Source organism: Mustela erminea, chromosome 9 (genome assembly GCF_009829155.1).
Source record: "Mustela erminea isolate mMusErm1 chromosome 9, mMusErm1.Pri, whole genome shotgun sequence".
In the NCBI taxonomy this organism is placed as follows: Eukaryota; Metazoa; Chordata; class Mammalia; order Carnivora; family Mustelidae; genus Mustela; species Mustela erminea.
In genome coordinates this window covers 107,037,272-107,061,019 of record NC_045622.1, presented here as the reverse complement: position 1 = coordinate 107,061,019, position 23,748 = coordinate 107,037,272, and the positions used below count along the sequence as shown (strand labels likewise).

The window sequence follows — 23,748 nt, the reverse complement described above, 5'->3', positions numbered from 1 at the left end:
CCACAGCTGCTGTCCACCCCACCCCCCACCCCGGCATCCCTAGACTCTCCAGCCCAAAGCCACCTCTCAGCTTGTCCTGGATCCGAGCTGACCCAGCGAATTTTTAAACACCCTGGCCCCAGAAAGGGAGGGAAGTGGTACCATGGCTTCCAGATGTTTATCCAGGAGGAAGAGCAGCCCCTCCACTCCCATTGTTGGGCACTGGCTGCATTTCTTCTTGCTCCAGAGCCCTTGTCCGAGACTGTTCGTCCCTGCTTGCTGGAGCTCAGAGTGGCGCAGGGCCCAGGCTCCCGGTGCTGGCTTCACTGACAGACGGGTGGGCACCTGCCCTGCCCGGGGGGAGCAGAGCCGCTTCAGTAGACGTAGGGCAGGATTCGGTAAGGCACGCGCCGGCAGTACTCACGCCAGGCCAGGCCGTACTTGCGCAGGCACTGCTGCTCGTCCCGGGCCTCGCGGTGCACCAGCAGTGCCGTGAAGTAGAGGACGTAGAAGTAGGGCAGCAGGTGGGACACTCCTGTGGGGAAGTGGAGGCTGTGACCGCCCAGCAGCCCCCCAGTTCACAAAGGTTTCCCCATCAAATGGCTCACAGGGACACGGGCTCCTTCGGAAGGTCTGCAGTGCGGTGCTGGCTCGCAAGCCTGGCATAGAGACCCAGCTCCCTGACCCCTCCCTCTGCCAGGGGATGGGACATCCCTGTTCTCACCTCCACACCCAGATGGGGCATCCTGTGGTCACCACCTCTGTCCCCCTCGTGTGTGGTCCCCATCCCGTGCCCCCCCAAGCCACTCACCACAGGGCAAGGACCAGGCCAGAGCCATGATGAGGTCTCCAAGGTAGTTGGGATGGCGGACCATACCCCACCACCCAGACACCAGCAGCCGTCGCCCCGTGGCTGTGGGGATGGTCTCAAGGCCTGGGGGAAGACAGGGAGTGGGATGGGGGAACCGGCAGGAGCCCAGATGCACTGCTTCGCTCATGGCTTCCTGGCAGCCCAGCTCACCAGCCACTCTGGGGTCAGAAGGGTTCTTCCGGAAGGTGTTCTTCTGGGAATTGGCTCCCCGGAAGATGTAGTAACCAACAGCTAGGGGAAGGCATGGGCAAGTGGTCAGGGTCGAGGTTTAGAGCCTTCTAGGTGACCCTGACCATTCACCCACAGCCCAGACTCCATTCGCCTGGAGACCTAGGACCCAGCCCTTCCCCCACACCGCCCCCCACCCATCCCCACCCCTGTGTTAGAGGAGCACCTGAGGCTTAGTATCTACAGGGTGCTGAAGAAAAGGCAGGAATGAATGAAAGGGGGAGGAGTCCCGTCCTGACTGACCATTCATGAGGCAGATGACGGAGGCCATTGGCAGCCCCAGGGCCTGCGGGTGGTGGAGCAGGAACTGGGCCTGCAGGCTGTAAGTGAAGGGGACCCACGCCAGGTCCCCAAAGGCCAGCATGAAGCCAAACCCGTCGTGTGTGATGTCCATGGTGGTGAGGACGGCCTCCTGCAGGGATGGGACCCCGACACACCCGCTTAGTCCCCATGAGGTCCTCAAATGCCCTCCCTGCCTCTTCGCCCGGTCCCGCCTCACCTCGTGCCAGAGAGCATCAGCCACATAGAGTAGCTGGAAGCCATTGACCAGCCACATGGCCAGTGAGGGAGTCCCCCGAAGCTCCGCTTCCTGCATCAGCAGGGCCAGGTTGATGAGGACCTGGGGACGTGGGAGAGGGAGGACAGGGCAGTCTGTCTCCAGCCCGCCCCCACGGAGGTGGCAGCACCTAGTGGGGTAGTGGCCAGCCTTTCCCCTTATCTCTCTGCCGGCTCTCGGCCACTAAGTCCTTGGCCCTTTGCTGAATGAATCCAGCCGCTCTACCCAGGGGCAAAAACTGCCACGGATGTGTCCAGAGGGGCTCCCTGCCCGTGGGCTCTCGCCTTGACCTGTAATGTTCCTTTGGGGAGAGCAACATAGAAAGCCACTGGACACGTCAGGCTTGGTTTTAAATCTCCGCTTTCCCACTTGGGCAAGTTGCTTTCCCTCTCCAAAGGCTCCTTCCCCGCAACACCATGTGGTAAATGGAGTTAATCACGGACCTGCCTCATGTTGCTGTTGGACTTGCTGACACGAGGCATGTTCTTAGCTCACAGCAAATACACATGAGTAAACCCATCTGGTAGCGCTGGGTTGGCGCTGTCACTAACGTTACCACTTCTAACCCTCACCAGAACCTTCGCAGGAAGTTCTCACTTTATCCCACCTTGCACGTGGGGAAGTGGCATCGGCAGCCACAGCGCGGATCCACGGCAGGCCCTGGCCTCATCTCACCTCCGGTCTCCAGGGTGACATGAGGGACGCTGCCCAAGAGACCCTTGGGGAAGCTGTGGCCACAGTCCAGCATGGGTGATTATAACCCATAACCACAGTTGGCATGTCCTCAAGGCCACTAGTGATGGACAGCTTGCTATCCATCAGTCTCAATGATCAGTCTCAAGTTCTACACCGCTAGGACCAGCAGGTGGCATAGCCTCAGCCTCTCCTGTCCTCAAAATAGAGTTTGAGCTTGATTTATTTAAAGTCGCACCTGCTCACCTAACTCCCTCCATGCTTTTTCTCCCCAGCACATAGCACCCCTGCCGTGCTGTACAGATTTCACTTATGTTTCGTGTGTTTTTCCTAGAGTGTAGGCTCCGTGAGGACAGAGTTTTGTTTTTTGGGTTTTTTTTTTTTTTTTTTTTTTTGCTTTCCTATAACTTTCTTTCTCTTTTGTCTCCTTGTACCTAGAGTAGTGTCCAGGGCACTCAACCACTATTTGTGGGATGAATGATTAATGGTTTTCATCTGTGCAATAGTGGCCCGGCCCTGCCCTGCCCAAGCACTGCTTCCCCACCCTGCCCCCTCCTCCTGGCCCACATAGCCATGCCCAGCATACCCAGCCGATGAGGCCAGGCCGCAGTTCACAGAAATATTTGAAGTCGAAGGACCAGATGCGCGGATTGAGCTCCCGTCCCAGGAAGAAGTCATAGATGGGATTGCCTGGAGAACAGCGGAGCCTGAAGTCGCGAGCGAGCACCCCCATCTGCCTTTATCTGCACCCTACTGGGGCCCCTCTCACCTGAGTTCCCCCCAGGTGCCAGGGCTGAGGCAGGGGCCACCAGAGCCTTCAGATAGAGAAGGAGGCTGAAGATGAAGGCTGTGAGGGTGGCTGCAAAGGCCAAGGGCAGGAGCATTTCTGGGAGCGCCCCCAGAGGCAGCCCGGCACACACAGCCAAGCCCACCAACAGGGCTGTCAGCACCAGGGCCTGGAAGCCTGAAACCAGTACACAATGAGTCCTGGGGGCTGCGCCTCTATACCTGCGCCCTTCCCCTCCCCTCCACTCCCTCCCTCTCACACACACACACACACACACACACACACGTCCCGGCAACACACAGACACAGTCCAAAGCCCAAGGAGGTCAATGACCTTGCCCTTGGCTTTCAGGGGGTCTCCCCAACCACTGCTCTGGTGCAGAGTAAGAGCAAATGCTGCGGGTAGGTGTGGAAGAACAAGGGACGTGGAGAGGGACACTGAATCCCCCAAGGCTACCCCGGGCACAGAGCGTAACACAGGCGTCTGACAGAGCTTGGGGTTGGGGGTTACTCTCCACTGGGTCTAGAGCTCCACCCCCACAGGCACAACTCCAGCGCGGGGATCCATCCCCCACCCCCGCGACCATGCACCGTTAATGGGGTAGCGCAGGCGACTCTTGTCCTTCAGTTCCTGTCCCTCCGCCACCTGTGAGCACAAAGAGGCTCTAATAAGGGGTGAGAGTGAACCCCCTCCCTCCGCCCGCCTCCCCCGCCATTCCCCGCCCAGTCCACACCTTGCGCGCCGGCAATAGGTAGAGAGCCGCCTGAAGACCGAGCCAAGTGAGCCACAGCAGCAGCATCTGCGGGCTCCACAGCACTTCGGGCCCCGGAAGGTAGGGGGGTGGGCCCAGGAGGCGCGCCGGGCCCGAGCGGGCCACCAGGAGCAGGTGGAACATGGTGGCAGGAAGCAGCAGCATCAGCGCCGCGGCGCCTGGAGACGCGGGGGCGATCGCGTCGGGCGTCCGTCCGCTCCGCAGCTGTCCGCCACGGCCCCCTCCGCATTCCCTGCCCAGGACCCCTCAGGGCCCCCCACCTACATTCCCACTGCCCTCTTCCCTACCCCGTTCTCAGCCCTCAGCCCGGCCCCATCTTGAGCCCGGCCCCCTTGCTCCCCCGAAGATCCTCCCGCTCTCGGTGCAACCCCCCACAGATCCGGTGCTCTGCAGCCCCCTCCCCAGTGCCCCGCAACCCCCAGATCCCTCTGCCTCTGGACACCCTTCAAAGCTTTCCATTCTCAGATCCTGCTCCTCTGCCCCACCCCCCGCAGCCGTTTGCAGTTCACCCCACTTCGCTGAGCCTGACCCCAGATTCCACCCTTGCCCCATTACCCAGGGGTCCCCCGAATTCCAGCGGAGGCCGGGAGCCCTGAGGAGAGGCCATGGTCTCCGCTTCACCGAGGGGGGGAGGGGGTACACAAGAGTCCGTCAGAGAATCACAGTCCGCCTCATCCCGAGGACATGAGCCTGGTGACGCAGGGTATCAGACCGCTACACTGGAACCTACTTGGTCCCCGCGCTCGGGCTACCACCACCCGCGTCCCGAGATCTTTAAATGGCCCCACCCCCGGCCCATCCTGGGCCCAGCAATCCAGCCAATCGGCTCGGGGGGCGGGTCGGCCACGGGCGCCTCCCGAGCCACCCCACAACTCCACCCCCAGCCGGCCCCGCCCCCGCAAGCCAGAGAGAGGAGGAGACAACACATCTTTATTGCGGGGTCTGGAGGCCAGGAGGGGAGCGGGCCGTGGACGCACTGGAGACTGGGGGATGGGGAGGCTGGGGCGACAGCGCAAGCCCGCGCATGGCAGCGGCCCCGCCTAGCCCCGCTCACAGATGACCTCGACGACACTGGGTTCCATGGGCACTGGGTCCGGGCAGCGCAGGGCAGCCGAGGCCACCACTTCATCCAGCAGCAGGTGCACAAGCTCCTCATCGGCCACGAAACGCCACAGGTAGAGCTGCAGGAAGTGACAGTCCACCTGCACCTGCTGCAGGCCGAAGCGCCCAAAGGTGCGCAACCGCACGCATTCGAGCAGCGTCTTCAGGCTGATCTTGATGATGCCGGTTAGCACGGATACCTGCGGGCAAGGATACAGGAATGCAGCCCTGGGACAGCCCGTGTTGGGAAGGGGCACTGGGTCCCTGAGGGCACCTGCGTTCTGGGCAGGGGCCAGAGAGACAGCAAGAGGCCAGGGTGTAAAAGTCCCAGGACCCCCTAAGAGGGAGGGACAGATACAATGTTGGCACCATCTTCTGGAGAACAGACAGGGATGGCCCAACGAACAGAAGCAGAGGAGGGAGTCAGCACTAACATGGGGAGCCGAGAGGCTTGCTGAGTTAAAAGAACACCAAGTGCCAGAATGTGGGCTGGTTTGCGGAAACGAAGGTGTGGACAGGAATTCCTGGGGAGGACCGGGACTACTTTAACAAAAAGGACAAGAGTCAAAGAAGCATTCTAATGCACATCTAGACCCAGGCTGGGAGCATACCAACGTCAGGGCAGAGGGCCAAGGGATATGGTGACAGTGGGGCTCTGAATGACCGTTCACTCCTAGAAACAGCCCAGAGATGGAGCCTGGGTAGGGACAGAGTCCGAGGTTCCCTGACTCAGTATGGGACTGCTTCAGCCAACCTTCCCAAGGGGCCCTGGAAGGTGGGGTCACTGCGGACTCAGACCTTGTTGAACTCCACAGGGCTGAACACGTCAATACGCTCAGAAAACAGCTTCTGGATGTTGCTCAAGAGATTAGTGTCCATTGGGGCGCTGGATGGTGGGGAAGACAAGCAATCAGAGCCCACCCTGCACCCCCATCCTCCTCTGTCCATTCCCCCTGGGGTTACCCTGGCCAGCCAGACCTGGGCGTGTAGCTAGGTGCATAGCGGCCCTGCTGCCGAGAGCTGCTGTACACAGAGAAGGTCCTTTTGCTGGAGTCGCTGCTCTGGGCCTTGCGGACACCCTCTTCATACAGAAGCCCCACCTGGTGGTGAAAGGACGCATTGCAAGGAGGCCAGAGCAAACGGAGCCTCCAGGACACCCTAAATGAATCACAGAGTAGTGGGGACCTGGTATCTAGTTGGTACCTGGTCATTGTTTAGAGAACCAGGGGAGTGGGGCAAAGGTGGGACATAAGACTTGGTGTTGAGGCTCCATCTTCCGTGCTAGCCCTGCCCGCCCTGATTCCCTGGATGAAACGGGGCAAAGATACCCCGAGCCAGGACTGAGGAGGAACAAGGCCACAGACGCAGGCACTGATGTCTTGATCTTCCGAGGGCTGCTACCCCCACACCCACAGCCTGCATCAGGAGCCCCCGGCCAGCCTGGGGGTAAGCACCTGCACGTCAATCGCCGTGGTGTCCTCCACCACCCGCTTCATGACGGCGCGCACGTTCCGGGGCTCCAGGGTGCTGAGCCAGTCCCGGGTCTCCACGCTCTTGCGCAGCATCTGCGAGATGACCAGGCCCTGCACCTTCACATAGTGGGTCAGTAGCCTCCGTGCCGTCTCTCTCGCCTCTGCACACAGCGTGCTCACGGGCGTCACTGGAGACTGGTCCTGAGCCAGGGGCGCAGAGGACAGAGAGACAGTGAGTGCTGGGGGCAGCTCAGAGGCCCCTGCCAGGCAGGAGCAGGGCACAGGCTGGGCCGGGGCAGGGCCTACGCAGCTGGCCTGAGTCTGACCACGACAGCCCTGCCCGTGGGGGTCCACCATCCTTGACCCTGCTGCGAGCTAGTGGTTCACCTGCACGAGAAACTGTTCATCAGTGAGGGTGAGGATGTAGGAGATGGTGGCTGTCTCATAGTCCAGGCAGAGGCGGGAGAGCAGCAGGAGCAGAGCTGGCGGTGTGGCACCCCCCTTCTCCCCGGGGCTGTCACAGAAGCTCTGCGCTGTCTGGCACATGGAGCGGATGAAGCCCACGATGAGGCCCTCGCGAACACCCTGGCTGCAGAACTCGCCCTGTGAGGAGGAGGGCCCCGGATACATAGCAGGTTCGCTCTCCCAGGCAGGGGCTGCTAGCGACCCTTGTCTGGGACTCTAAATGCCCAGGCCCCTCTCCAAGGGACAGCTTCCTCCCGCATTCCAGGACCCAAGAGCAGCTCCCCTGCTTAGTGGGGGGTGGGGGGGCTGCAAAGGGACAAAGCCAGTGCTGGGGACCCTGCTTGCAGATGCCCTCCAACCTTCCCCTCCCCTCCAGGCTGTGCCAGCCTTCCTCCTGACTGTCTGAAACCACACCCAGAGCTCCTGGGAAAGGACTGGTGCCCTGCAAACTGCCAAACTCTAGGATGAATAAAAGAATGCCCAGAATGGGGGTGGGGGGAATATGCCCAAAGGCAGGCCATACCCGGAAGTAGGGCTTGTTGGAGAAGGACACCTCCTTGGCCGTGAAGAGGTGCACAGCTGCCAGGGAGGCCTTGATGTGGCTCAGGATGGAGCTGGCCACGTTGGCCAGCAACTCGGCCAGGCCGGGGCCTTCCTTTCCAGCCAGGCGAGGTGCAGCCAAAGCCTGCCGCACGTCGGTCAGGCAACCCAGGAAGGCGGCGCGCAGGCCCTGCAGGTGGTGGCCCAGGCGCTCCCTGGCCACCCGCTCCACGATCTCCGTGGCGGCCTCCGCCAGCCCTGCAGCGGCCAGCAAGGCCCCAGGCGCGCGCAGGCGCCGATGGAAGCGGTCCAGCGCCCGCACCAGCAGCGAGTTGTCACCACTGCCCTGCTCCTGTGCCAGCCGCCGCTCCACCAGCGCGAAGTAGCGGCCACCCAGCTCCCGGGCGAAGGCCGCCAGCTTCTCGGCACCCGCCGGGCCCTGGGCCGCAAACAGCTCCTGGTAGGCCGAGGCCACCTGGCAGAGGCCACCCACGAAGCCACTTCCTCCGAGATCGGTGAACTCTAAGACGTCGGGAGCGGGAGGGGAGGGCCCCAGCTCTGCCTCCAGGCTCTGCAGCTCGGCCTCCAGCCGCCCGCGGGCATGCGCCAGGAACTCGTCACACAGCTCCTCCGCGGGCTCGCCCAGGGCCAGCAGCAGCTCCACGCACTCTGCCTGCTCCGGGGCGCCAGAGCCGCCCTCCCTGCGAGGTGCGAGGCGGCGGTGAAGGACAGGCTGACACGGGGCGGGGTGGGGTGGGGTGTGGGGTAGAGGCCCGGCGGGGTGGGTCAGCGCCCCGGGGGCCACACCTGAAGCGCTGCCGCAGCTGCTGAGCCAGACGAGCCGTGATGACCTGGCAGTCGTCCTGGATGGCGCGGAACGAGGGCAGGTGCTGGTACTGCTGCAGCACGGCCCGCGCGCGGCCCTGGTAGCGCACCGCCTGCCCGTAGGCGCCCAGCTCCACGCACTTGGTGAGGCGCGAGGGCAGCTCGAAGAGGAACTGCAGCTTCCGCAGCAGCGCGTGGACGCCTGGGGGACGGGGACAGGCGGTGTGAGCCCCAGGGCTCCGGGCGACCCGCTCTGGCTCAGGCTCCGGCTCCGGCTCCCGCTCCGGCTCCGGGGCCCAGCCCACCTGCTAGCTTGGTGATGCGCTCGTGGCGGTCCTGCAGGGTGGCGCTGATGCGCGCGCTGAAGTCCGTGATCACCGCCATGTTGGTGGCCAGCCGGTCCATCTCGTCCTCCATCTTCCGGAAGTCGTTCTTCATCTTCCGGATGGTGTCTGGGCGGGCAAGGGAGCGGGAGAGGGCAAGGGGGATACTTGGCACAGGGGCAGCGCTCAGCTTGAGGCAGGGTCCAAATGCTCCCCCCAAACACACACTCATGCACCTGTGTGCGTGCGCGCCTCTTTCCCAGATGCTCCTGAGCCAGCTCAAGGGTCACATTGATGATTCAGTGCAAAAGGGTCTGACATGGTGCTTGGTCACAGTAAATGGAAGGGAGCACCCCTGGTGTGCCCTGGTGCAGTGCGGAGAGGCTTACCGACCCACAGTCCCTGCACACAAGATGCCAAAGGAGAGCACAGAGCACATGGCAGGAACCTGTCTGCTCCTGCTGAGGGGCATCCTCTGTGTCCAACCCACTGCCTGGCACGGAGGAGACACCTTCATGTGCTTCCCAGAACGCCCAAGCCCTTTCACTTCACCTTCTGGAACACAGCCAACCCTCTCTGAAGGGTCCTTTCCCTTTTGTCTTAAGGGAAACCTGCCTAAGGAGACAGTTCTTTTTCTACCCAGTGCCTCAGAGCCTGGCCCCTTGACACGTCTAGATAGTTTCTACTCTTCCTCCCTTTGAGACACCCCATCTTCTTGGAAGACCATGCCATCAAACTACACCCTTCTTGCTGCCATCCCTATTGTCCTCGGTGCCACACCTCTACATTGCTGATCACTGTCACCTCCTTGTGGACAACAACATCCATCTATATGGGATGCTGGGTGGCTCAGTCAGTTAAGCGTCTGCCTTCTGCTCAGGTCATGGTTCCAGGGTCCTGAGATCAAGCCCCCGCATCAGGCTCCCTGCTCAGCGGGAAGTCTGCTTCTCCCTCTGCCCCTCCCCCCAATCCTATTCTCTCTCACATCCTCTGCTCTCTCTAATAAATAAATAAACCTTAAAATAAAATAAATAAAAATCCATAAAAAAAGAAATGTATTATTGGGATAAGGGTACCATTCCAAATCAGTGGGCAAAAGATGAATTATTCTACAAATAGTGTTGGGACAAATGGAGAGCCATTTGAAACAAAAGTATAGCTGGATTCAGACCTCACACCTGACACACACACAATCACACACAGAGCAGATGACTCCAAGTTTAAGTGTGATTTTAAAATGTAATCACAAAAGTATGTGAAGAAAATCAGGGAGAATTTTAAATAATACTAGGGGTGGAAAGGTCACTCTACAACACCTCAAACTCAGAAGTCATCAAAGAGCAGATTAATAAAATTGTTTGATCTGCAAAAACCACCATGAGCTAAATCAAGACGAACTTTTTAAAAAAGATTTTATCTATTTATTTGAGAGACAGGGAGAGGGAGCAGCAGACTCCCTGCCGAGCAGGGAGCCAGATGCGGGGCTCTATCCCCGGACTCTGGGATCATGACCTGAGCCAAAAGCAGATGCTTAATGACTGAGCCACCCAGGTGCCCCAAAGATGAAATTTTTAAAAAAGGGGCACCTGGGTGGTTCAGTCAGTGAATGTCTGCCTTCAGCTCAGGTCATGATCCGCTCGCTCTCTCTCATGCTCTCTCGCTGTCAAATAAATAAAATCTTTTTAAAAATAATAAATAAAATTTAAGAAGAGCTGCAGGTCATTTCATAGAGGGCTATTTTTCCTTAGTATATAAAGAATTCTTCTAAATCAATATGAAAAAGAACAGCCCTATAGAAAAATAGGAAAAAGACATGAACAGGCAGTTCAGAGACAAGGATATCCAACAGCTCTTAAACAGGCAAAAGATATTCCACCTCCCTCACAGAAAAATGGCAACTACAGAGATTTTCACTTTTCACCTATGGGATTGTCAAAGATGAAAAACGACCAGGGTATCGACCACGGTATTTACTAAGAGTTATGCTCTTAGCTGCCGGTGGTTGTGCAAACTGATGAGTGTTTATGGAAAGGAGCCCGGCAACATCTACCTGCAGTCATCCGTGAGTCTTCCCACCCATACCTGGTTTGTGTGTGGCTCCTGGACCATGGGAATATTCTCTGAGCAGGCCTGGGGCAGCAAACCAACTTGGGGAGACAGCAAGAGAAGCAAGGTAAGGAGAGAAACATCAATGACAGTGACTAGGGAAATCAAAGGGAACAGACACAGAAGTTGCAGGAAAAAAAACAGGGAAGATAAGAAAGAACCCACAGAGCGAAAATCTATGGAGCAACTGAGAGATTCTAAAAATTTATACAAGGAAGCCATGAATCAGCAAAACGAGCTGTTCATGTTAGCAACGCGGTCTATGGCACAAGACCCACTCATCCTTATTCTTAGAGATGATTCTCTAGAGAGGAAAGTTGCTAAAAAGTAAACTCACATAAATCAAATGACTATACTACTCGTTGGGGCCCTACTCTGGAGGTGTTTGTATTTTGTTAGAAAAGGATGATTGCATTGCCAAGCCACTGACAGTGAATTAAAGAACACAGCACACACAGTGCTGCGCAGTTAAAAACTGAAGAAAAGGGGGCACCTGGGTGGCTCAGTGGGTTAAGCCTCTGCCTTCGGCTCAGGTCGTGACCTCAGGGTCCTGGGATGGAGCCCCGCATCGGGCTCTCTGTTCAGCAGGGAGCCTGCTTTCTCCTCTCTCTCTCTCTCTCTCTGCCTGCCTCTCTGCCTACTTGTGATTTCTCTCTCTGTCAAATAAAAAAATAAATAATATTTTTTTAAAAACCTGAATAAAAGGAGAGCAAAGGCAAAAGAGGGAAGCTGAGGCACCAGAAGGATCATGGGCTAATGGTCATGGAAAATCCTGGAAGCCCAAGAGGCATTTCATCCTCCCCCAAATTCTGTTTTGCTTATAAACAGTGTAACTTGTTGACATAACCTCCTTCCAGGTCTGTCAAATGATACCATCAAAAGAGCAGATTCCTTTTTGGAGTAGGTATTTAGGTCCTTGAGTCTGACTTCCAAAGGGGGAAAAAAAAACAATCCAAACACTAAGTTGTCACTGAAACAGAGTAAAAGAAAACCTACTGCTGGTGTCACTGTTGCTGAATGCACAGGCACAGAGCCATTGAAATGGAAACAAAAGTTGTTGCCATGTGAAAAAACAACAACACAAAATCCCACACCACTGAGTAATAAAGACTACACTGCACATCCTTGAACTATTTGCAGCCTGTTAAGAAAAGCAGCTTGCACCAGGGCAAATGTTTGGACACCCAGATCCTAGCTTGGGAGAGGAGTGGGTGGTGGCTGGCTGGAGGCTGCAGGGGCCCTGCCAGCCTGGGTGCTGACTGCGGGTGGGTTCCATTCAGGAAACTCCCGCAGCTGTCCTCCTGTGACCTGTGCACTTTTCTCTATGTCTGCGCGTCTTCAATAACGTTTACTGTTAAAGGTTGCTCTGTCACTGCCTGGGGAAAGGAATGGGAAGAGGCTTTTCACGGTACAACCTTTGAGACCTTTTCAGTTTTGAAACAGATAAATGCAATTATTACAAAACCTAAATGTCGAGGCCAGAGGTTGGCAAAGTGCAGCCTGGAGGACAAACCTGACTTGATCCCTGTTTAGCATTTTGGTTTTTAACTGGGATATGATCGGGATACCATAAAATTCAGTGGTTTGGGGGGCACCCTGGGTGGCTCAGTCAGTTGAGCATCTGTCTTCCACTCAGGTCATGATCCCAGGGTCCTGGGATCGAGCCCCATGTCGGGCTCCTTCTTCCTCTGCCCCTCTGCCCCCACTCACATGCTCTCTCTCTCTCTCAAATAAAATCTTTTTTAAAAAATTCAGTGCTTTTTAATATTTTTAGTATAGTCACAAGATTGTTTAACTGTTGTAATAAGCACTAAGTCTTATAGAAGACCAAGGAAGCACAGACCTATATCCCAAAACAAACAATACATTCTATGGTAATTAACTGAATATAAATTAAAAAAAAAAAACACTAAGCTAAAACTTCCAAAAAAAAGAAAAAAATCATATAACTGATATCATCATCTAGTTCCAGAACACTTATCACCCCAAAGAGAAGCCCTGTAACCCTTGGCAGTCACTCCTTATTTCTCCCTTGCCTCAGGCCCTGCCAACCACTCATCTGTTTTCTATTTCTATGCATTTGCCTGTTCTGCACATTTAACGCAAATGGAATTATACAAAATGTGGCCTTTTGCACCTGGCTTCTTTCATTAGGCACATTTGCAAGGTTCTCTACATTACAGCGTGAATCCGTATGTCATGGTTTATTACGGCCGAGGTATGTGCTATTGTGTGGATCCACATCTGTCTCCCCATCCACCAACTGGTGGCCATCTGGATTGCTCCTATGGGCTACTATGAATAATGCTGCTATGAGTGCATTCACGTACGTGCTTTTGCGTGAACGTGTTTTCAGTTCTCTTCAGCATGTTCCCAAGAGCGGAATTTCTGGGGTGTATGCTAACTCTGTGCTTAGCTCTTTGAGGAACAGCCAAAGTATTTCCAGGTGCACCATTCTGTCTTCCTGCCAGTAATACGAGAGTTCCAGACCCTCCACATCTTCACCAACATCTGTCATATTCCATTTTCTGGAAATCCCAGTGGTGTGCAGTAGTATCTCACTGTTTTTGTTTTTTTAAGATTTTATTTGGGGCAACTGGGTGGCTCAGTGGGTTAAGCCTCTGCCTTTGGCTCAGGTCATGATCTTGGGGTCCTGGGACCGAGTCCTGTGTCGGGCTCTCTGCTCGGCAGGGAGCCTGCTTCCACTTTCTCTCTCTGCCTACTTGTGATCTCTCTGTCAAATAAATAAAAATCTTAAAAAAAAAATATGTTATTTATTTGTCAGAGAGAGAAGCAGGCTTCCCACTGAGCGAGGAGCCCAATGCAGGACTCAAGCCCAGGACCCTGGGATCATGACCTGAGCCAAAGGCAGACATTCAGCCGACTGAGCCATCCAGGCGCCCCTCACTCTGGTTCTGATTTGCATTTTCCCAATAACAAATGATGCGAGCTCTTTGGTCATTTGTGTATTTATATATTCTGGATATGAGACCCTTATTAGATGCATGACTTACAAATACCCTCTCCCATTCTGTGACTGTCCTTTACTTTCTCAATAGTGACCTTTAGGGGGGCTCCTAGGTGGCTCAGTAGGTTAAAGCCTCTGACTTCAGCTCAGGTCATGATCCCAGGGTCCTGGGATCGAGCCCTGCATCGGGCTTTCTGCTCAGCAGGGAGCCTGCTTCCCCGCCCCCCCTGCCTGCCTCTCTGCCTACTTGTGATCGCTTTCCCTCTGTCAAATAAGTTAAAAATCTTAAAAAAAAAAAAAGTGACCTTTAAAACATAATTCTTTTTTTTTTTTTTGAAGATTTTATTTATTAATTTGAGAGTATGTCCAAGCAGGGGGAGGGGCAGAGGGAGAGAAAGAATCTCAAGCAGACTTCACACTGAGCACGGAGCCTGACACGGGACTCGATCTCATGACCATGAGATCATGACTGGAGCCAAAACCAAGAGCCAGATGCTCAACGGACTGAGCCACCCAGGCACCCCCACAAAACTTTAATTCTGATAAAGTCCAATTTGCCAATTTCTTTCCTTTGTTACTTGTGCTTTTGTTAGTGTTTGTACAGAGGAAAGACACTCCTGTGGGTCCCCTCCACTCGCAGAACCCCAACCCCACTTCACATCTGACAGCAGACCATCAAGCAGTTCTGCAACACCAACTGGGTGTCCTACAATTTAACTTAATTGTGACACTATTTGCCTGGAGTTAGTGTCAGATCTTACAGGTTCAGGGCTCAGTCATAAAAAAGACTCCATTACCCCAGGGCAAGTAGGCGGCTCAGCCCGTTCAACGGGCTTGATTTCAGCTCAGGTCATGGTCTTGGGGTCACAGGCTCAAGCCCTGCATCCGGCTCCACGCCGGGCTGCGGAGAGTGCTGGACAGTCTCTCTCCCTCTTCCTCCGCTCCTCCCTTCACATGCGCACACTCTCTACACATAAATGTTGTTTAAAATAGCAGATTTCAATCTTTCTGTAGTAAATTCAATGCCTGGGCTTCTCAAGAGACAGTTTTTAATGATTTTTTTTTTCCTTCCTGTGTATTCCTTCATTTGCCAGTCTCAAAAAAAGTTTTGTTAAACAACAGACATTTTAACAATATAACATGGTCAATCTAGAAATCAGCTTCTCTCTCCTGCCCAGGGCATGTTGTTGTTGCTGTTTAATGCTACCGTTTGTTATTTTTCTGAGTTACTGAACCTCTACTAGTCTCTGAACCAATTCTGCACCGTCTGTGTCCTTTGTTGTGTACAGCCACTGAAATCCGTATTTGGTCAGCTTAGTGGTCGGCTAGTTATTGGACAGGGATTTCTTTAAATACCTGGAACGAATGAATCTCTTTAGTTTTTGCCGAGGGGCTCTGTGTGTGTGTGTGTGTGTGTGTGTGTGTGTGTTGGGCATACCTTAGACACTCAACCAGGCAGTTTACAACTCTGCCTTAGCCCTCGCTGCTTGGGCAGAGCCCAAAGGTGAGCCAGAGGAGAGAACTAAGAGCATTCCCAGGTCTTTCTTAAAACCAAGTGTACCACCTGATGAACGTGACCTTCAGCTTTCAATATGGATGTCTCATTCTCGGCTTTTCCTTCTTAGCTTTTGAGTCTGTCTATTGTTTGCCGCCAGTGTTATCCATCACTTCACTTCAAGGAGACACAAAAACTGCCCAGAATTGTTTTTGACAAACTCCGCCCCACCCTTCCCCCATGAGAGGCTTTTAGTGTTAACTTCAAGGTCAGGTCAAATAAAGAGAAATCTGTGGCGTGGAATCTTTCAGGGAACCACCAGACAGCTTACACAGACAATTCCTTCAGCATGAGGCTTTGAAAGAGCTCCAGCCCCGGTCTGGTCCTTCCACATGAGAAGTAATGCGCTGTTTTCCGAGGTTACTACTGAGGAAATTGTGAGGGTAAGTTAAACCACCACAGAAGGAACGCCCGGGTGGCTCAGTTGGTTACGTGTCAGACTCTTGGTTTCAGCTCAGGTCACGGTCTCAACATTCAGAGATCAAGTCCCAAGTTGGGCTCAGTGCCAAGCTAAGATTCTCTCTCTCTCTCTCCCCTTCCTCCTCATGCTCTCTCTCTCTCTCAAATAAGTAAATCTTCAACGGGGAAAAAAAAAAAACCCACCAGATTCACCACTTTTACTAAGATCTAGCTGCTCTTCTTAAACATAGGCTCCTCAGATGGTTGCAAACCTTTGATTAATTTCTAGAGTTCCGAAAAAAAGTTGATTCTGAGCATTTGGGCCAGGTTTTTTAGTTGCTTTTATGGAAGAGAGATTTCCCAATGCACTTGCTCCACTATTTTTGCCGATGTCATCTTGGATGTCACAGCTGTTCACGTAAATGCGCTTCGCCGGAATCCAGCCTTGTCCATTTCCCCACCTACAGCCCGCAGCGGCTCTCAGGCTAGGACAGCAGAAACAAGTACAGAAACCAGAGGGCCCACAAAGCCTAAAACGTGTACTTTACTCAGAAAAAGCTTGCCAGCCCTCACGTATATCCTGTGCGATCGGTCCTGCTCCCTTCCTCCAGTGGCTCTTGTTCTGGTCAGAGCATTCCCAGGACCTTTGCACGGCTTCTTTTCTCAGCCTGAGCAGCTCTGCCTCCAGACCCTCCCCCAGTCAGCTCTGCATCATTCACCTTCATCATCACCTCCTCACAAAACCCCGTGTCTGCCCCCCTTTCTAAACCACTCCCGACCCCCCCCCCCATTACCCTATTTCATTTCCAGAGCTCTTGCTGAGCGAGAGGATCTCTATTTATCATTGTCTCTTTCTCTAGAACGTATCCTCTGTGATGGCTGAGAAACTGTCTTGTTTGCAGCTACATCCCTGTGCCTAGAACAGTGCCTGGCACACAAGCGATCAAATATTTAGCAAGTAAGTGAACAAAAGAAAGAGTCGATCAAAGGGACGTAGCTTCATGCAGACACCACCTTCCCTCTATGGCCACTTCTCTCTCCACTGCAGGCTGGGCCTCCTCTCCAGGGCCATCAAACAGGCATTCCTCAAAGCTCTGTCCTGGGCTCTCTGCTCTTCTCAGGCTCTATCGAGTCCTCGGGCAATCCCACCCACACTTGCCCTTGAAAATCTCCTCCTCTTCCCACTGGACTCGCAGGCTTACCAACTGCCAGCCCAGATCCCTCCTCTGAGCTCTGGGCCGACAAACCCATCTGCCTTCTTGTCAGCTCCTTCTGTATCACTCCCAACACCTCGAAACCTACCTCCCTTAGCCTCAACGTTATGAGAACCCACCCCCTCAATAAAGACTCCCCTTAGTCAGAAGGCCACTCCTTAGCAGTACTCCAAGGAAAGAAAAGACGGGGTAGACTAGATCCACCAAGATTCCTTCTGACATGGGCACCTGGGTGGCTCAGTGGGTTAAGCCTCTGCCTTCGGCTCAGGTCATGACCCCAGGGTCCTGGGATCGAGCCTCGCATCGGGTTCTCTGTTCAGCAGGGAACCTGCTTCCCCCTCTCCCTCTGCCTGCCTCTCTGCCTACTTGTGATCTCTCTCTCCCTCTGTCAAATAAATAAAAATCTTAAAAAAAAAAAAAAAAAAGGTTTCTTCTGACAGCAGATGCTGTGATTATCTGACATGCTTCGCCCCATAGGATCTCCCAGGTTCATTTCACGCCTGGCTCCCCTTTAGAGGTAATAATCAAACCAAACTAAACCAAAACTCTAGCTCATCATGACCCTCTTCCCAACCTGATTTTCTCGCGGTTTCTTGAGCACCACACCCACCATCCGACCATCAAGCTGAAACCTCAGAGTCATTCTCTATGCCCAAAGCTTCTCAACACCATGGCCCACCGCTATTGCCGCAGATATTTCTGTTTGTCCATCACCGTCCATCTCCACCGCTACCAGCCTGATGTAAGCTCCCCAGATCTCTAGCTCGGACAAGCGAAAAGGCCTCCCTCCAGCCACCTCTCCAACCCACTCCTCCCAGAGCAGAAGAGAAATCTGCCGTATCACTCTCATGTCTGAACTCCTTGCTTAGCTTAGTGCTTAGTGCGGATAAAGGCAAACTTCCTTACTACGTACTTGCGCTCTCCAACAGCTGCCCGCCTGACCGGCCCTGCCCACACGCAGCTCTCCCTGCTCCAGCAGAGGCGCTCCTGACCCTCGGTGAAGGCCAACCCCCTGCCCATGCACTGCTCTATCTCCTCCCCCTTTCCCGAAGACTCTGCCCCTGCCATTCCCCTCTCTCTGCACCATCCATCAGCACTCCAAATGCTAATGTTTCAGCCAAGCGGATCAATTCTATTTTTTGGAATGCTTCCCTCCTGTGGCTGCTCAGATACCCAGGCCCCTGACTGTCCTCAAACTTCTGCAAATGAGATCCTCCTTCTCTTCAATACTTCTGAATGTCAGGATGCCCCAGGGCTCCGTCCTTAGACTTCTTCTCTCTGTACACTTTCTCCATCAGAGAGCCCCTCCTACTCCCCCGTACCTCGAGTTCCAGCCTTCTCTGAACTCCACACCCTTCAAGTAAGCAATTCAAAACCAATTTCAGATCCTTCCACTTTCCCCTGCTGCCATCTTGGTCCATGCCACCAGCATCTCGCTTGAACTGCTGCAACAGCCACCTAATGGGGGGCTCGGCCACCTGTGCCTCCCTCTAGTCCCTTCCCCACAGAGTGGACAGAGGGGTCCTTTTGAAATAAAAGTTAGGTTACCCCATTCTCCTCATTTCATCTCATTCCAAGTAGAGAGCGGGATCCTCATAAACACTTTCATGGCCAAACAAAATCTGGTCTTCTACAAAAGCCTCTACTACCACCCACCCTCTCCTCCTCCCTTGCTCCCCCTTAACTTCCTGCCATACCCTGAATTCACCTGACATGACCTTTCTTCAAGCCTCTGCCCCTGCTGCTTCCTCCCCAACCAGGGCTGGTTTGCTCTCCTGAAAGCCCTGCTCAAATGTCACGACCTCCAACCGGTCTTACACTTACTCTAGCTGAAGACAGACCCACACATACATCACTCTTTTCTCCCTACTCTATTTTCTTCCTCTAGCACTTACTACTGCCTTGGTGCATTCATTTATTGACTGTCTCCCCAACTAGGATACGGGCCGCAGGGAGGACCTCGACCTAGCTGGTTCATTACTATACCCTCAATATGCAGAACAGCTCTTGGCAAAAAAAAAAGAGAGAAAGAGAGAGAGAGAGAGGGAAAAAAAAGAGGCATTCAATGAATACTTCTTGAATGGATGTAAGACTTTAAAGTATTTATAGATTTAGAACCCCTGATTCCAACACTCACTTTATAATTTTCTCCCTTTCTTAGGAAAAAAATAAAATAACAAGCCATCCTCATTAAGCAAGAGCTCAATGTCAAAACTATACAAATTCTAACACAGGGAAAATGCAATGCTTGCAAAATTCTGGTGGGAAATTTCGTAGCTCAGAGATTACAATGATTTCTTTTCTTAAAAACGATTTATTTATTTTAGAGAGACCATGGTGGGGGAGGGTCAGAGGGAGAGGAAGAGTGGGAGAGAGAAGCAGACTCCCCACGGAGCTTGGAGCCCCAAAACCAGGCTCAATCTCCATCTTGTGACCCTGAGATCACAGCCTGAACCAAAATCAAGAGTCGGATTGTTAGCCAGCTGAGATGCCCAGGGCCCCCTAGAAATTCTTTTTGGTGGATGCTATTAGCAAATAAAGGATGCCTACTCATTGAACCTGCTTCACATCAGACAAAAGAACAATGACCACACCCAGCATTGTGACAGTAGTAGGGTAAGAGATGTCAGAATGAACCTCACAAAGGTTCACCCAACATTCTCAGAAACCATAGACAGACCCTGAAGACCCGCTTCTAGGACTAAGTACACAGGGGTCCAAAATTATCATGAAAGTCTAAGTAGTGCATTTCACCAACTTAAGAAGAGTAGTTACTGTGACTGAGAGCTGAACATTGTCTAGCACTGTCCTAGACTGAGAATAAAGGGGGCAGGAAGGGGGGGGGGAACCACCTTTACATGATCTTTGTGTCCCTTAATGTCCTAAGTTTTCTGTTTCTTTGCTTGATTTAAAAGGGGAAAAAGGGGGTGCCTGGGTGGCTCAGTGAGTTAAGCCTCTGCCTTCAGCTCAGGTCATGATCTCAGGGTCCTGGGATCGAGTCCCGCATTGGGCTCTCTGCCCGGCAGGGAGCCTGCATCCCCCCCCCCCCGCCCCGCCTGCCTCTCTGCTCTGCTTGTGATCTCTGTGTGTCAAAAAAATAAAATTTTTAAAAATAATAAATAAAAGGGGGCAAAGGATAGAGGAAGGGAGAAAAAGAGAGATAAGCCCAGCCACAAGATAGACCTGGACAAGAGAAGAAAGCTACCACGAGTAAGAGAAACAAACTCATCCTGAAACATCCTTAGTGTCAGGGACTCCAAGTGGTTCAGGTAACCCACGTCAGTCTAAAATTTCATTTTGGTTTTTCCCCCCTTTGATCCTTAGAGCAACCCTCTGAGAGCAGCTATGACCTCTCTAGTCATTCGACCACCAAAGCTCTGAGAGAGAGGTGACATGGGATTAATGTCAGGGAAAGACTACAGTCTGGGTCTCCTCCCCCTGAATCCCCTGCTGGTTTCCCCAACACAGAACAACAGGTAAGCAGCGGGACTGTGTGTCCCAGCGGGAATCACCTGTGGCGGAGATGAACTTGTTGTAGTTCTCATAGACCAGGGTCTGCATGTCGCTGTCCAGAGCCCGGATCTGCCGCACCATGTCTGTCTCACTGTCCATCAGCTGGGCCAGGGGGCACTCTCTACGCAGCTGGAGGAAATCGGGGTGTTAGTGCTCAGGTCCGGGGACCCCCATGGCCCTCGGCTAACCCCTACCTGGTCGGTTTTTCGGTGCAAGAAAACCCTCATCCGACCCCTGTCAGGAATCCTAGACATGGGGCCTATCGGTGGCATAGGTCCTTACTGGATTCGACCCTGTTTGGGGTTTCTCAGCCTTTGAAATGCTCAGACCCAGCCAGGGCCCAGCCCATTAGCGCCCGGGCCACGCCCCCTGCCGCCGGCCTACCAGAACACCAGCCTCGGACACCTCACACTCCACACCTCCTTAGGCCAGGGCAAGCCTGCCCATGCCCCCCTTACACTCCAGCTCTGCCCCCGCTTCCTCCCCGAGGGTCGTCTTGTTTTTAGGAGCCCCTGCTTCCCTCACCCCCGCAACAAAGTCGAAGTCATGACCTGGGGGTGCAATGTATCAGGGGTTTGGTTCCCCCAACACACAAAAACACACCTTGTCCAGGTACACTTCCGGGTCGAAGTGCGCCCCGTTGAGATCCGTCGGGTCCAGGGGGTCCGACCCTGGGGGGCGCCCCGCCGTCTCCCCCTCCGAGAGACCGTAGTAAAGCTTCAGCATCCCGTGCGCCTTCCGCCGACGCTCCGGGGCCTCTGCCTCGGGCCCCTCCGGAGAGTCCCCAGGTCCAGACCCCGCGCCGGGCCCAGCGGCTGCCGCCGCCATCGCTCCAACTGCAGCCCACAGGCGTGAGGCTGGGAAAAGGACCGGGAGGAAGCACTTCCGGGAGCCATAAAGTTCTTGTTGCAACGAGGCAGTCCTTTAGCTGAAACGTCCCCCTGCAACCCTGGGTCCTTCGAGACTAGCGTTCCCCGTCCCTTTCCTCCGCGAGCGAAGAGGTTCCGGGAGAGCCCTAGGTTCCCACGAGCCTCTCGAGCGGAAGGAGTGACTGGAACTTGTGGGGTGCTTCCCTCCCAGAAGGAAAGCGAGTCGTGGCTCCCAGTCCCGCAGCCCCGCACGCAAAGGCCCCCGGAATACGTCCCTGGATGCCGCGGACGCAGCGCCGACCGTGGAGCCAGAGAGCGTGTGCCTGACATCCTGGCATTGGCTCGTTACCTGGGGGGAGGCTCAGTTTCCCCCATTCCTAATCCGGTCCGGGGTGGGGGGCGACTTCACAGGAGTCTGCGAGAAGGCTGAGAGGGTTAGATGCCCGTACAGGGCGTGCGGTGCCTCTAGCTGCTAATGCTGCTGCCGCTGCTGCTGCTTTTTTTTTTTTTTTTTTTTTTTGAAGTCCCCAAGCGCAACATACATGCTTAGAAGCCCATTTCTCTAGATGTCAGGGACTGGTGGGCCATACAAGTGAGGGGCTGGTGGAGATGTCGAGGATCATTCTCAGGCATCCAATTTCATCAGAATGCAGGTGTCCACCAAGGCGCAGCGCTCAGTCGGACAGCAATGAAGTTCAGATTGAGAAAGGATGAGTTTTAATAGAGAAAGCGACTTTACCGAGGTGGTCCTTGGAACATTTCTTGTGATTGGCTGGCGGCGGGGGCGGGGACTGGGGTGGGGGCGGGGGGGGTGTTGGAATGGTATCCACCTTGTTTAATCATTCTTTGGCAGGGGTCCCACAGGCCAAACACATCCCACCACCTGTTTTCATTTGGCCTGTGAGCTAGGACTGGTGTGTTGCTTTTTTTGTTTGTTTTTAATGGTTAGAAAAATATATATAAATGACATTTCATGAGGTGAAAATTTTGTAACATTCATATAATCAGAGTAGATCTTTAAAATTCTCAACAGGAGAAAAACAATTGTAACTTGTAGGGTGACAGATGTTAACTAGATCTGTGATCCTTTTAAAATATATACAAATATCAAATCATTACATTGTACACTTAAAAATAATGTAATATGTCTATCTCAGTTTAAGACAATTTTCATAAAATACGAAAATCATGTGAAAGTATATGAGTTATGGCAGTGTCTATAATTTTATTTGAACACAATCAGGCCTCCTTGTTTACATATTTTCTATGCCTTGTTTTGCATTACAAAAGAGGTGTTGAGTAGTTGTGAGAGAGACTTTATGGGGGCTCCTGGGTAGCTCAGTTGTTAGGCAGAAGGTCGGGGTCCTGGGATGGAGCCCCTCATCAGGCTCCCTGCTCAGCAGGAAGCCTGCTTCTCCCTCTCCCACTTCCCCTGCTTGTGTTCCCTCTCAAGCTGTGTCTCTGTCAAATAAATAAGTAAAATCTTAGAAAAGAGTGAGACCGACCAACCTTATGGGAGCCAAAACCTAAATGATTTACTATCCGGTCCATTACAGGAAAAGTTTGCTGACCCCTGCAATCTGTGTTCAGAAATGTTCATGTTCCAAAGGATGATCAGAGGCGGTTTAAAAAATACAGTGTCTGGGACGCCTGGGTGGCTCAGTTGGTTAAGCAGCTGCCTTCGGCTCGGGTCATGATCCCAGCGTCCTGGGATCGAGTCCCACATCGGACTCCTTGCTCCGCAGGGAGCCTGCTTCTCCCTCTGACTCTTCCTTCCACTCTGTCTGCCTGTGCTCGCTCTCACTCACTCTCTCTCTGACAAATAAAATCTTTTAAAAATATATAAAAAAATAAAAAATAAAAAATACGGTGTCAGAGGGCACCTGGGTGGCTCAGGGGGTTAAGCCTCTGACTTAGGCTCAGGTCATGATCTCAGGGTCCTGGGATTGAGCCCCAGGATCTCTGCTCAGCGGGGAGCCTGCTTCCCCCTCTCTCTCTGCCTGCCTCTCTGCCTACTTATGATCTGTCAAATCAATGAATAAGACCAAGAGTATAGCATGTCTAGCTGGTGCCATTCCTAGGGCCTTGTTTACTCACTCATAGGAACGAACATTTGATGTTGCTATTTACCATTACATGTTCAGATGCTGATATTACAAGTAGGTATTGTCCAGGAGAGATACAAAACATTTATAACCGGTAGAAAAAATAACTTGAGGGGCAACTGGGTGGCTCAGTTGGTTAAGCGTCTGCCTTTGACTCAGGTCATGATCCCAGGGTCCTGGGATCAAGCCCCACATCAGGCTCCCTGCTCAGCAGGAAGCCTAGTTCTCCCTCTCCCATTCCCCTGCTTGTGTCCCTATCAAATGAAATCTTAAAAAAAAAAAAAAAAAAAAGAGGGACCCAAAAGATGCCCACTCACCAAACTGTTGAGGGGATTACCTCTGTTAGGTAGGTAGGAGTGGTGGGAGGGAGGTCGTTGCCTTCTCCTCTGTATGCTTGTGTGTTACCC

At 53.5% G+C, this 23,748-nt stretch overlaps 2 protein-coding genes across 3 annotated transcripts; both read right to left on the bottom strand.

Annotated features, from left to right (window-relative positions):
• Positions 1-138: 138 nt before the first annotated feature.
• On the bottom strand, positions 139-4,698 carry TM7SF2 (transmembrane 7 superfamily member 2). Its single transcript, XM_032357260.1, has 10 exons — positions 4,442-4,698; positions 3,848-4,044; positions 3,705-3,759; positions 3,097-3,291; positions 2,914-3,017; positions 1,578-1,697; positions 1,322-1,490; positions 1,001-1,081; positions 791-913; positions 139-514 (listed from the first exon to the last, which is right to left on the bottom strand). The coding sequence occupies exons 1-10, from the start codon at positions 4,491-4,493 to the stop codon at positions 354-356; spliced, it is 1,257 nt and encodes a 418-aa protein (XP_032213151.1). The 5' UTR covers positions 4,494-4,698; the 3' UTR covers positions 139-353.
• Positions 4,699-4,798: 100 nt separating this feature from the next.
• Positions 4,799-21,195, bottom strand: VPS51 (VPS51 subunit of GARP complex). Of its 2 annotated transcripts, none has more exons than XM_032357254.1 (10): positions 20,971-21,195; positions 20,367-20,496; positions 8,595-8,741; positions 8,272-8,491; positions 7,448-8,165; positions 6,847-7,062; positions 6,442-6,660; positions 5,966-6,087; positions 5,786-5,873; positions 4,799-5,187 (listed from the first exon to the last, which is right to left on the bottom strand). In XM_032357254.1, exons 1-10 carry the CDS (start codon positions 21,193-21,195, stop codon positions 4,927-4,929), a joined length of 2,346 nt encoding a protein of 781 aa, XP_032213145.1. In that variant the 3' UTR covers positions 4,799-4,926. The 2 variants fall into 2 exon arrangements, with proteins under 2 accessions (XP_032213145.1, XP_032213146.1); XM_032357255.1 differs by lacking the exon at positions 20,971-21,195 and adding an exon at positions 20,893-20,954.
• Positions 21,196-23,748: the final 2,553 nt, after the last annotated feature.